The sequence below is a fragment of the Antrostomus carolinensis genome, unplaced genomic scaffold (assembly GCF_000700745.2).
Source record: "Antrostomus carolinensis isolate BGI_N321 unplaced genomic scaffold, ASM70074v2 scaffold20907, whole genome shotgun sequence".
NCBI lineage: Eukaryota > Metazoa > Chordata > Aves > Caprimulgiformes > Caprimulgidae > Antrostomus > Antrostomus carolinensis.
The window spans coordinates 2897-16756 of NW_010326941.1; the positions used below are offsets into that span (position 1 = coordinate 2897).

The window sequence follows — 13860 nt, forward strand, 5'->3', positions numbered from 1 at the left end:
TTCTCTTGGTCCACCTATACCACACACCCCCAGCCCCCTTGGTGCCAGGCAGAATGAGGCTCTCTGCAATCCAGCCTGTGCAACCTGGGGTAGAGGAGCTGAAGTAGCCCCACCAGACAGCACAGATTTTGGAAGGAGTGTTGTTGAGCCATGTCTTCTTTCACCATCTTGGAAGGATGCAATGGTCTGTGGGAAGGTGTGGGCTGGGGTTGGGCCAAGCTCTGGCCAAGGCAGAGCTGGGAAAAAGTACCCTCCTGGCATCATCATCAGGAGACTTCAAGCCTGGAAGAAGCTGGGGCTGAGGGATAGATGTTCATCTTTGCAGGTATCTGTGACCTGCTGAGCATCCCACACAGTTACCACACAGACAGAGCCCTTCCTTGATGCAGAAGCCCTGAGACCCACTTGCTGATCTCTTTCCTCTTCTCCTCCATAGCTGTGTCTACGGTGCCTGTGTGGGATCAGGAAGCTGTACACGGCCACTGCTTGCTCACACTGCCACCCTCAACTGCACCTCTGATGGCCCGAGGCACATGGCCTGCACCATCACCTGCGAAAAGGGCTTCGTCCTCCGTTCCAGCAATGGGAAAGGACTGGGCTCCACACAGGTGAGTGAACCTCATGGTGCAGGTGACCTCAGGGCCCATTGGACTGAGTGCTAGTGAGGAAAGATTTAACCACTCAGAGGTGGTGGGAGTGACCCCAGAGCACCTTGTTCTTCCAGCCATCACTGTTCTTCCACTGTTCTTCCACTGTCATCACTGTTCTTCCAGCAAACCTCAGCCCAATGAAGGCTCTGGTGCTGGACCTCGGTGCCAGTGGCTGGTGGTTCTGCTCTGGGACCCCCTTTCCTTCCTGCAGCCCATGGGTGAAAAGCTGCTGCAGGGGACATCCCAAGCCAAGGCGATGCACTCCCACAGAGGGAGAAGTAGATGTTTCTGTTCTCCGGATGGGCATTGCTGGGAGGGTTAAACATCCCTAGGACATTTTATCTCTTAAAGCTGAAGTTAGTGGCTGAGGGAAAAATGAAGTCATTGCAAAATGACTATATTTAGAGATAGCTGAGAGCAGCAAGAGCTTTTCTTCCTTTGTGTTCTGTTGCAATAACGCTGCCCATGCCAGCGGGATAGTGCAGAGGTCACCATGAAAGAGTTCATCCTGCTTTCCAAAGGGCTGGGGGATGCCTTGTGAAAGCTACAAAGCCAGCATGGCTCTTAGTTGTTGACCAAGGAGACCTGGGTCTGATGTGTCTTTGGGAGCTGAGCTGCCTCATGGGCAATCACCTCGGCAGGGTGGTGGGGAGTGTGTCCCATCCTCAGGCTGTTCCTGGAGAGGGAACAGGAGTCTCCAGGGCTGAGCTGGTCATATGGGGTGGAGATAGATGGAGGTGAGTCAGGTCATGTCAGTAGGGTGAACCTTTCCTCTCCTCTGAGAGCAGCAAGTGCTGGTGATGCCTGGCAGGCAGGTTTCCTGTGCTGCAGCCATCAGTGTTTGCAGAAGGAGAAGTGGAAAGTGCAAAGCTGGGGATACACCACTCGGTGCCTTGTCACCAGGGAGGTTATTAATTACAAGGCCACACAGCTCTGTGGGCCAAGACATGCCCAGAGGAAACAAAATGTTCCTGTTCTCCTCTGAGATGAAACTGCAAAAAAATAAATCTGCCTCAGGTGACTGTTTTTCTGCATTTGGCAGTGAGATGGGAAACTTCTGGCTGTCACAGGAGATGGCAGGTGTCCTGCCTTCAGCCCCCAGCTGATGTTACTGGTTTGGCTGTGCAAACCCTACTCATCTTGAGGTGTTTTGGGAAAATTCATGCAACTCTTCCCTGAGCATCATCTCCACCTGGTTCAGCTACACCATGATCCTGTCATTGCACCCCAGACTATCAGACTCAAATTTAGCAATGTCTTTCAGAGCCACCACATCCAGGTTCAATCAAAAAGTGTTGGCTGGGGGGACAGTTTGACTGTGTGACCAGTGTGGTTGTACTCAGACAGTGAAGGGAGAGTTGAAAGACATCTCTTTGGTCTGGAGCCCCTGACTACTGGGCTGGGGTTAGTGGTCTGGGAACAGAAATCATAGAACAGTTTGGGTTAGAAGGGACCTTCAAAGATCATCTAGTTCAACTCCCCTGCTCTAGGCAGGGACATCTTTTATTAGACCAGATTGCTCGTGGCCCACTGTTGTCCACCACTCTGTTTTGAAGAAGTTCATGGCACGTGTTGAGCATGTTTAGTGGTGGGATCACTGGGGGTCAGGGATTTGTAAATGAGGTTCTATGAACCTCTGATTTCAGTGGGGTCTGTGGGCTCAGGCATGAGAGAATCGGTGCATTTAGGGAAAAACAGCCAACAGGAGAGCTGCCCATCAATGGCTGAAGTAAGAGTTGATCTTGTAGGGGAGAAGATTGCAGCACACAGAGCTGGGAATAGTTCAGTGTATCTTGGAGGGATTTTCCTTCTTCCCTTAATGTGCTCTGGCACTAGAGTTTTCTGGAGGCAAGTGGTTACAGACCAAGCGTTAGAAGGTCTTTTGTGCAGGTGGCCTGTGTGTTACCCCAAGGGCCATTTGCTGCTTTCACACCCCAAACGTTGCCCCATGAACAGGTATGGCCTTGGTCCAGAGTGGGGAGAAAGGGCACATTGGGTGATGAAAAGTGGGGGTAAAGCTCTCCTTATCCTGAAACCTGGGTCATCCCTTTCTGCTGTGGTGGCAAACCATCAGATTAAAGCTTACTCTCAGGGGTCTGATGAAGCCTTACTTTCTCTACTGCAGGAGGTGGTGCTGACTTGCAGCTCAGGGCGGTGGGACAGATCTGTGACTTGTGTCCCTGTCAACTGTGGTGTCCCTGACCAGTCCCATGTGTACTATGCAGAGTTCTCCTGCCCTAAGGGGACCATCTACCTGAAGAGATGCTCCTTCTCCTGCATCCACCCAGCCAAGCTTCAAGGTACGGTCTGGAGTGCTGAGGGATTTAAATCTCTCTTCAGTGCCACCTTTCCCTGCCTGTCCCAAGCTGTTCAAACAGATCATTGCAACTTCAAATTTCCCAGTTATCCTGGCTTCTGCCAGCCAGGTGGGTTCATGAGACACCTCCCAAAATGGTGGACATCCATCCCCCTTGATGGAAACACCATAGCATGAGAATACTCCCTCTGACTGGCAACCCTTATCCATCCATCTTAAGGTGAAGGGATGTCTTCTCCTGCTAGCTGGTGAGGTCTGGCAGCCTCCAGCATTATGGGGACGAGGAGGCAAGAAGCGTGCAGACAGAGAGGGCTTCAGAGAGCCAGAAGTGGCTCGGTGCCTGGTGGCTGTGGGAAAGCCTGTGGTTCGGGAGGCTTGGGGCTGTATAAAGCTGTAGAGACTGATGCCCACAGCTTCAGAGCAGTCTGGGAGATGTTCACCACCCAGACACACAGCAGTCCCCCAGACATGCCATGGCCTGGCTTTCATTCTGCCGACTCCATCAATAGCCGCAGGAATGTTTTGAAGCCAAGTTGCAGAAAGAGCTACTGTTCCTGTCTATGTAAGGCTGAGCTGGGTGGGATTTCGGGCGTAACTGCCTTGACAGCTTCAAGTATTGGGACTTTATATGAGTTTCCACCAGTGTCTTTGCTCTGAACAATCACATACAACAAATCATTTTAATGGGTGCCCTATTTTATGGAAACATTTAGAGCTGAAACGTATGAAAATAATTTACTTTTTTTAAAAAGTTAAATCCAAGGAGCAAGAACTGCAGGGAATTAAGGTTTCATTTCATGATGGGGTGATGCCGGCAGATCCCCCAGCATGAGCTGATCACAGGGTAGCATGCAAATGACAACTCAACGGCCCAAGTTCTGCACGAACCAATGCCCGTTGGCTCGGGTGGGTCAGCTGAGGGCAGGGCTTTAATCTGATCTTTCACTCACAGCCACCTCTTGTTCCTGCAGAAGTCGATGGGAGGTTTGCCATGGGCTCCCTTGGTGGGAAGGCGTCCCTTTGGTGAAACGCCTTGGGTGACTTCCAGTGGCTGACACAATGGCTGGCTGTGCTCAGCCAAGACCGACACGGCTGAGCTGTCGATGCAGGGACGTGTCTGATGCTTGTTCTCCTCAAAGGCTCAAGTCCTTATGGGCAGGCTCTCAAGGCTAATAAATGCTAAGAATAGGCAAGGAAAGCATGACATGGCTGCACGGTGCTTGGAGGCACCGTGGTGCCAGAAGCGCAGGGGCTGAGTGGAGGTATGGTCATCGCTGGTCCAAGAGCAGTTGTAGGCAGTGATCCCATAAAAGAAAGCAATGACACACCAGGAACCTGCTGATCCAAACCCCTAAAATCACTCCAGTCCAGATTTTTCTTTTTCTCACTCTGTAGTTCCCACTGAACCATCCATCATCCACACCATGTGGGTGATGTTGGACACCTACCACAGGCACCCAGAGCTGTGCAGTTTTAGCCACCCATTAGTTAGGTTTACCAAATGCCCTTTTCTCTAGAGGGACAACAAAGAATTGGGCTGTAAAACTCAACCCAAGCCTTGAGTAATGGGATGGTTTGATTTCCCAGTCACACCAGTAACGGCTCCTATGTTTGTCCTCCTGGTACTTCCCACCTTGTGCTGCACATGTAGCTCGGGGTGTGACAGTAGGTAAGGACAAGCTGCAAAAAGCACCTGGGGAGTATGAAAATGAGCTGAGGTAAGTATGGCAGATAGCTGTCACACACAAAAGCCCCCAGCCCACTGAGGACTATCCTGAAGCATCACCACAGAGGGGAGGTTTAAACAAAACTTTTGGGGACATTTGCAGAACCAAGATTCTTTCTCCATCCCCTGGAAGTTGTCCCTTCCTGCATTCAAGGAATTTCCACCCTAGCCTGACCAAGCATGCAATGGAGTCCATGGTCTTCATATTTGTTGCCTCCCTTGGCATCAGTGTCCACTCTAAGAGGACTTTTGCTGGTTGCTCTGAGCTCCCCTCAGCAGGATTCCATCCCCAGGTCAGCGGTAATCCTGACACATTCCTTCTCTTTTGGGGTCAGGAACAAACCAGTGGCTGACCTGCCTGGAGGACGGTCTCTGGTCACTCCCTGAAGCCTACTGCAAGGTGGAGTGTGATGCTCCTCTGGCGGTGGCCAATGCCAAGCTCCTGGTCCCACGGTGCCTGCAGGGGAACCATGACGTGGGCTCAGTCTGTCGCTACAAGTGCAAGCCTGGATACCACGTGGCCGAGAACGCAGCGGGCAAGCCTAAGAAGTAAGTGTGTGGTGGATCTGTTATCATCATTTCCTTCCGCCTCTTGGATTCATAGAATGGTTTGGGTTGGAAGGGACCTTAAAGCTCATACAGTTCCACCCCCCCTGCTATCAGCAGGGACCCCTTCCACTAGACCAGGTTGCTCAAACCCTCATCCAACCTGGCCCTGAACACTTCCGGGGAGGACCAGCCACAGCTTCTCTGGGCAACCTGGGACACTGTCTCACCACCCTCACAGCAAAGATTTTCTTCCTCAGATCCCATCTCCATCTCCCCTCTTCCACTTTCAAGCCATCACCCCTTGTTCTGTCACTCCCTGCCCTTGTCAAAAGTCCCTCCCCAGCCTTCCTGGAGCCCCTTCAGGTACTGGAAGGTTGCTATAAGATCTCCCTGGAGCCTTCTCTTCTCCAGGCTGAACAGCCCCAACTCTTTCAGCCTGTCCTCACAGCAGAGCTGCTCCAGCCCTCACATCATCCTCGTGGTCTCCTCTGGACTTGTTCTAAGAGGTCCATGTCTTTCTTGTGTTGGGGGTCCAGAACTGGAGGCAGCACTGCAGGTGGGGCCTCAGGAGAGCAGATTACCAACATGAGCAAGGAGGAGAGGTGATGGTACACCAGCAGGCTCAAAAAGCTGGTTTGATAGGTCCAAGGCAGAGAAGATTGCTCTGGTCATGCAGGTTTCTTGAGAAACCAGAAGCATTCCCCTGGTTTAGGTGAAAGCAGGTGGGAAGAAGCAACAAGCTGCTGTGGCATGCACGTGTACGTTAAGTGCCTTAACCTAAAGCACATGAATTTTCCTGTGCACCTCAACATACCTGTCAGTTGCTGAAAATTAAGCATGTAGAGAAATGTTTGTGGACTCTCAGGTATTTAGATGTAATAAGATGCTGGAAGATTCCTGGAACTGCTGTCTTTCCTAGAAGTGATAAAACCTAGATGAAGGCACTGGGGGTTGGAAGGATGAATGACTGCCTTTTGTCAGGGTGAATATTTTACCCCCTGCACATCTTGGCTAAATTTAATCTCAACCACTGGTGTGTTTCAATTGGAGAATATTTTTCCTGATGCTTCAGGGAAAAATTCCTGGTGATTCACTAGCCCTGTGCTCAGCCAATATCGTGACGCTGGGGGGTAAGGCAGCATTTTGTCTGCCGTGCCTCCAGCTGAAGTCCCCATTGGGTATGGTCACTAAAGATTCCCTGGTGCTGGCTGGGTCCTCCCCAAAGCCTTGATGCTAGCTCAAATCAGGTAATTATGTGCTAATTGTTTAATGCCCCCTTCCAGTTTTAATTGGATGCAGACTTCATCTTTACTTTGCTCTGGGGTAGGGCGGTTGTGCGCTGGGAAACAGTTGCCAAATTTCTTGCCTTGTAATGAAGGAAGTGGTTTCTGTAAACAGCTTTTCACAGTGTTAGGAGCCTTTCTTGGGCCAAGAGGAGCTGAGCAAGTTACGATGATGGCTCCGATCGCATGGGCTGCTCTGCAAACCGGGGAGCAGCTTGCGTGCCTGTGGCATTTCAGGCACTGGACATGCAATCAGATCAACAATCAGCTTGCAAAGTTAGGCCACCTCAGTCATGCTGCAGCAACTGCTGGCAAGAGGGATGGCCTCTGCGTGTTCCCAAGGCTCCTCTGATGTGTGTGTGTGTAACCTCCCTTCGGGTCTGAACAGCCTGGGAGAGGAATCGAGGAAAATCACAAGAAGTGGTTCACGTTTTCACAGCGACACACGTTGACGTAGAATTTTCACATTTGCTGTTATCATTGCTACTAATTAATCGAACATCTTTGATGGTAGGGTACGATCCTATTACAGTAAGCAAAAAAAACCAAACCCAAACTATTAACAGACACAGAAAACTCATTGCTTATCATGCAAATGAACTGCTAGGTGAGCGGCCTGATCCACAGCAAAAGCCTTTCCTTGGAATGGTAAATGCCAATGCCTGGTCTCCTCTGGAGCTCTGTGTATGCACCCAGCCTGAGTACAAACCCCTTGGCATGCGTAGGGTGGAGCAGCTACTAGCTGGTAAGTGAGCCAGTCAGTTGTTGGATTGCTGGAAATCTTGCTGGTGTTTCAGCCCTGTCAGGCAGCAGATGGGAGCTGCCAGTGAGAGGTTGCTTTCTTTGTTCAGGCCAGTTTTGGAGAAAGTGAGCTGTTGGAGAATGTGATGGAGAGCTCTGGAAGGGGCTGGCATTGGTGGGATGTGGGTTCCTGATGTGCAGGTGAGGGAGCAGGGTCTCAGCTGATGACTTGAACATTAGGTTTTGGGGTCTTCAGAAGTCTTTCTGGGTTCTTTTTGGGTTCAGCAAACCTAGTTCTTGACCTGTTGCATCCTTGTTGTCTATCAACCCAGCAAGCACCAGTTGAAGGATTTAGTGCCATAACAGGTGTTGATGGGCAGAAGAAAGCAAGAGTCTCCATGTGTACTAATCATTGGAGAAAAGTCAGGCGTGATCCATGGCTGACACTGAAGACTCCCCATGCCAGCTAACTAACCCAACCTTGGAAATATAGTCAGGCTCCCTTTGAATTATTCTTCTAGCTCTAGTGATTGTGCTTTTTCAGAGAGCAATGATGGAGGGAGTGTAACCCCCAGCTGACCACACCAACAGCTATGGGATGGGGCTCAGACTGTTCTCCAGGGAAGGTGTAGAGGCATCTTTGGGTGTTCATGGCTTCCCAAGGGATCAGCTTGTTCTGCTGCTACACAAAAGACATGCTCATCTTCTCGCAGCACTGTTTAAGAAGCTTGGTGATTTCCTTCAAGGGCTGATTCCAGACACCTTCATTCAGGGATGGGCTCTGGACCCCACAGAGACAGTTAAGCTGTAATGTGAGTGAGCAGGAACTCAATCCAGACCAGGGCTCACCATCACCTCCTGACTATCTGCTTTTTTGATCAGCTTTTTTCAGTGTCTTTTTCTCTCGTGCACCTCATAAAACACCACGGCTACTACAGCTGGATTGGGGATCCAACCCCTGGGGCTTTGCCCCTAATGTGGTAGTGCCCACCTTATGTAGACCTGAACCGCATCTGGGATTCAGCTCTCTCAGCCCAAGCTGAGATGCTCTTGAACACAGATGCTCGTTTGTTTCTTTCACTTCTGCTTCATTAGTTTAATTTTACTGCATGGGCAGTAAAAATGCTTAGAAGGCTCCTGCAATCTCAGTTGGAATTCATTTCCCGTATGTAGCGTAAGTGGAAGAGAAGGGGGATGAAGAAATTTGTTGTCTCCCAGAAGATACTTTTTATCTATCAGCCTGGGTGAGGAAAGGCCCTTCAAAAATCAGTGCTTGTCAACAAGGGATGCTCAAGGAAATGTTGATTGTGTAATCGAGATCCTGCCAGAGATTTGCTGCCTTTCTGTTGGCAGCATCACCCAAATGACGATGCTGACATCTCTGAAGGATAAATCTTCTTTGATTCTTCCCAAAGGAAATCTGTTTTCAGCCTGGAGAGCCCACATAACAGTCTGGTTTCCAGCTGCCAAACTACTTGACATCTAACACCAAAATAACGGTAACAAGGGGAAATGAACATGTGCATTTGTGCTTTGTGATGGGAGCTCCCTGGTTTTGGGCAGCACCAACCCACTCACCTGGATCACATATAGCTATGAACTGCTAAGGAAACAATGTTTGGCATCATCCAGGGCTGCAGTATTGGGGGGTTGGAATAGATGTTCTTCTGAGGTCCCTTCCAACCCCCACCATTCTGTGATTTGGTGAAAAGAACCTGAAAGTCAGAGGTCAGATACTTTGGGGTAAATGGACATCAACTCCACAGTGGTCCTGGCTGTTCCTTCCACCACAAAGTGCTACCTGAAGTAGCTCTCTAACAGGAATATCTAGGACATCCTTTAGAGGAGCACTCTAATGCTGAGATGGTGCTCTCAGGCTGGAGACAGAAAAGGTCAGACCCTGCAGAGGGGTTGTTTCACTTGCTCACTGTGGGATGATTCCTTGGAGATAAGAGATTTTGAGATCTCAAAGCTACTTTTGTGAGGGGTTGAGCCCCTTCTGCTAGCTTGAGGGAATGAAGAAAAGAACAACCAGGCACACAGGTCTTTTTAGGCAACTTTGAAAGTCTCAGCCTGCATTTTGACCAGAGATCAAGGAAGCACAGCCCAGCCCTCTGAGAAGCTGCTGTGGAGATGTCAGCCCCTCAGCCTCCTCTCCTTGTTCAAAGACTACAGTGGGCTGATGGAGACCATGAAAGAGGGTGAGTAGGTGGGAGAACATGGAGGAGAAAATGGATTGGAAGGAGTCAGCAGATCAGGGGCTGGAAGCACATCAGAAAGATTGCAGTAGGCAAAGCAGGACAGCCTAACCCAGGAGCATTGGAGCTGAGCAGGGCACTGGGCCACTGTACATTTGTGGTGGGTGCAAAGGCGTAAGGCCCTCGCTGCTTCTGACCACATCTGGCCCCTTCTAGATAAAAGGCAAACACTGGCGCAGCTGAGGGAGCCAAGCAGCCAGGTAAAGAAAACAGGCTGTCAACTGGACTGCTGTGTCACTTCCACCTCTAAGGGTCTCTGCTGAAGATTTACAGCCCAGGCTGTTTGGAGCACAGCAGAGGAGGTCCACCAAGCTGGTGTTGCTTTCTTTCAATTTACCAGCAAATCTCCCTCTGTCCCTGTATTCTGTTTTGAAGCAGTCAGTCTCCTGCCATGGGAGATGAGGCTTTAGGCTCATTTATCCCCATTCCTGTATGGTGGACCCAGTTCCCCCAAGCTGGCTGCCCCAGTTGATGGCTGGATCCCAGCCAGGCTCCTGCGTGCTCAGGTCCTGGAGCCAGGCATGCACTCGTGCCTTCACACCAGACACAGCCCTCGCTGGCTTCAGACATCTCCCCTGCCTCCTCTACCCATTAGGCATCCGCTTGCCTGCTTGGAGGGGGAAGTTTTGACTCTGATTTTCCTGGCTTCCTCGTTAATCCTTGAGAAATGCCGCTAACCCAGATCAGAAGAAGTGAAGGGGTCTGGAAATTTCAAGCTGCTATGAGGTTGTGTTTTATATATATGTTTTGGGGTTTTTTTTTAATCTCTCCCTCCCCTTCTCTGTGCCTTAATATAAACCACTCACTTCATACGTGCAGCAGTGGTCTACACACCACCTTCTACCCTGGGGTCAGGTCAGGCCAGCTCCGTTTGAAGTTCCCATCAGGGAAGCTGGCAGTGGGCTGAGCCTCCAGAGCAAGGCAGCTTCTCACCCCAGGTCTAAGTGGGTGCAGGTCTGGGGAGAAGTGGGAGAGACCACGCATGGTGCTGGCCCCACACTGGGGCCACTCCAGCACCACATCAAGACAAGAAGCCCCAGTGAAGATGATGGGGCTGCAAACCACTGTGTGCACCTGTGCAAACTGCAGCTCCCACAGTGTGTCCTCTCCACCTCGGGAGTTGAGCGCTGTCTGCTGGCTCCAGGGGTGGAAGAGGGCAGGGGCAAGCTGCTGGAGCAGGCTGCCTGGTGAAGAAGGATGGAAGCAGGGGGGAAAAAAGTCTTATTAAGGACAGAGCAATCAGCCGTGGCTCAGGTAAAGCCCATCAGTGCTGCCAAAAACTGTGTGTTCAAGTCTGGGGTCATGGTGATGCGTCCTCTTCTGGGAGAGCAGTCCCCACCTAGCCCCTTGCCTCATGGAGTTTTGATGCCTTTATGCCAAAGATGCAGTGTCCCTACCGCTGCCAAGGACAGGAGACTGAAAAGCAGGTGGGCTCTGCTCCTGGACCTTTTCTTCCTTTCTTTCTCCTTGTTTTTTTGGCAAGATGTTAGCACCTGGGCTGTTTGAGCAGCAGAGGATGGTATCGATCTGCTGAGGTACCACAGCCCCTCGGTGAAAGCAGGAGTGACAGATCTGGCTGGAGTACAAAGAGGAGCCTCAGGAGTGGCTGGGCACTGGCCAGCAGGATTTACTGGTGGAACCTCACTCCATCTAGCAAAATATGTAGCTACTGGTGGTGGGACAAAGCAGCCCAGAGAGGAATGGTTTAGGGGCACCATGAGAGGTGGGGAGCAATGGGGTGGTGAGTGCAAGAGAAAAGTGTCCAGTGCTCCTAAATCATCATGATTTCCCCACAGTGAGGGGAGGAAAGGTCCTGGTTGAGCGTGGGCTGTTCTTTCAGGAGGACCTGCCCACGGTGAGGGGTGTGATGGCATGGAAAAAACTCAAAGGTGAGGCTTGGTTGCGCTCCAGAAGAGATGTCTCCAAGCTGCTCCTGCCTCTGTGGGATGCTCAGTACGGTTAAGGTGGGGGCTGCAGCCCAGCCTGGCATCTGTGTTCCCCCAGGAAGTTCCTGAAGCTCCAGTGCCTGGAGAGTGGGCAGTGGGAAGAGGGACACTGTGTCCCCGTGGTGTGCGAGCCCCCTCCTCCCGTCTTCGAGGGCATGTACAACTGCACCCGGGGCTTCGAGCTGGACAGCCAGTGTGTCCTCAACTGCGAGCCACAGGGACAACAGGTGAGTGACTTGCAGGGGGAAGCAGAGATCAGCCAAGCATTGTCCTTCAGAGCACCTGAGAACAGCAGAGATCAAAGGACTCTGCGGCAGCTCAGCCATCTCCAGGGCCAAATGCCCTGGTACCACCAAAGAGTAGTTGCCCTACAAACCCAGAGCTCTTCTTGCTGGATACCAGCTCCAGTGCAGGGTGCACCACTCCTGGGGATGCTCTCCTGGTCCTTGGTGGTCCTTCCAAAAAGGGGTGGTCCTAAGCGAACCTGCTTGTCTCGAGTGAAAAGGGTCAGAAAGAAGAAGCAGAGGGTTTCCAGTGGGTTTTGGGAGCTGCTGTGAATGAATTCACCTGGGATGCTAGGTGACCTTGCTGCAGCAGGCTTGCTAACCAAGGAGCTTGTTCTCCTTGGGGATGTTCTTCTGTTCCTTGGTGACCCTTCCAAAAAGCAATAGTCCTAAGCAAGCCTTGCTTGTCTTGAGTGAGAAAAGTCAGGAAGTAAAAGTAGAGGTTTTCCAGTGGGTTTGGGGAGCTGCTGTGAATGCATTCACTTGGGATACTGGGCGACCTTGCTGCAGAAGGCTTGCTAACCAAGGAGCTTGCTTGTCAGGTTCTTCCACCCAGGTTTCACATCTGGCCTGCTGGAAGGGTCTTATCAAAAGAAGTGCAGTTGATCTTCCTCTGGTGGGATCCAGTGGCAGCTGGAAAACAATTTGCTGTCTGGGCAGTAGAGCAAAGCAGATGTAAGCTGGACCAGATGACTGCAACCCAGCTGACCTGGATGGAGAGCTTCACTCTGGGGTTCACTGGCAGGAGGGGAGTCCTTGCATTTTGCTCCCCAGGAGCTGGGCAGTGGCCAGGCAAGATGAGCCTTGCTGCTGCTGGTAGTAACGCTGGCTGCTCTCCTTCTGCTTTGCAGGTTCCCATCATCTGCACCAAGGAGGGTGTATGGACAGAGGAGTTCAAACTGTGCGAGAACTTACGGGGCACCTGCCCACCACCCCCGGAGATGAATTTTGTGGAGTACAAGTGCGAGCAGGGGCACGGCATAGGTGAGGGGAGACAAAAGCTAAACAGAAAATCAAACCTTATGTTGATTCAGGCCTCCCAGAGGGATGAAGGTCACGATGACTCTTCTTCTTGTACCCACCCACACTAAATCTATGAAAAAAATCCTGTTTCCTTTTCCATCCTCTTTCTAAACACAGAGCCAGGGGTGACTTTAGCCCTGTGCATGCCCTGGTTGTGCTCATGGGCAAGATTCAAAGCTAAAGCCAGCTCCTGCATAAGCTGCTCTCATTTCAGAAGGAGCAGGGATGTGTCTCTAGGACAAACCCAGCCCTTTGCAGTAATATTCCTAATCTCTAGCCCTCCACCTCCCCTCGAGGTCTCTCCAATTGTTATTGCTGCTGACATTTGCAGGGTTAATGTGTTAAGTCCTAGATAAAAGCTACAGTGACAAGCGTGTGTAACAGGGCGATTTCACCAGACGAGGGACCACATCATCCATTTCTTTCTCCAGGACTTGATCGCTTTGTGCTTTCAGGAAAAGCCGCAATCACAGAATCACACAGAATTGCCTGGATTGGAAAAGCCCTTTAAGATCATCGAGTCCAATCACGAACCCAACACTGACAAGTCCCCGACTAACCCATGTCCCTCAGCACTATGTCTACACGACTCTTCAATCCCTCCAGGGAAAATAGTCCCTGTCATTACAACTCCTCTGGCTTCCTGCTGGACAGGACACTTGAGCAAAGCCCACACCACTCCAAAGCAAACATGCCAGTTATCTGGGTTTGGTCAAAGCAGGCTGAGGCAAGTCTACAAGGTTAAGCTTTGGACAGACCTGATGTGAGGCTGGGGTTAGGGCTAGGATCCACCTGGTCTTCCAAGTTGGTTTTTCCAGCTTTTTTTCTTCCTGGATTGACAGGAAGGAATGGGATTTCCATGTGGTAGAAAAACTATGAAAGATGCTTCCTAACATGTCAACAAACATCCAGACCAGACTTATTTTTGTGCTGGATCCCATGTTCTGCCATCAGGGCTTGAATCCATCTGTTGAGACATGTTCAATTTTCCTTCCATCTGGCAGAAGGGAACTGGTCACAACTCCTGTAGGCTTTTGCATAATTCAGGATTTGGGGAAGGAATTGTCGTCCAAGGTTGGGAGG

General features: G+C 50.9%; 1 protein-coding gene across 1 annotated transcript in view; it reads left to right on the top strand.

The window, feature by feature from the left end:
* Positions 1-436: 436 nt before the first annotated feature.
* The window catches only part of LOC104527920 (pappalysin-2-like), a gene marked incomplete at both ends in the record, with an annotated part of 18068 nt that continues 4644 nt past the window's right edge, over positions 437-13860 (top strand). The window contains 6 exons of the mRNA XM_010171766.1: positions 437-608; positions 2525-2527; positions 2776-2950; positions 5029-5242; positions 11529-11697; positions 12606-12738. Coding sequence (XP_010170068.1) covers positions 437-608; positions 2525-2527; positions 2776-2950; positions 5029-5242; positions 11529-11697; positions 12606-12738 — 866 coding nt within the window. The remainder of the gene's footprint in view (positions 609-2524; positions 2528-2775; positions 2951-5028; positions 5243-11528; positions 11698-12605; positions 12739-13860) is intronic.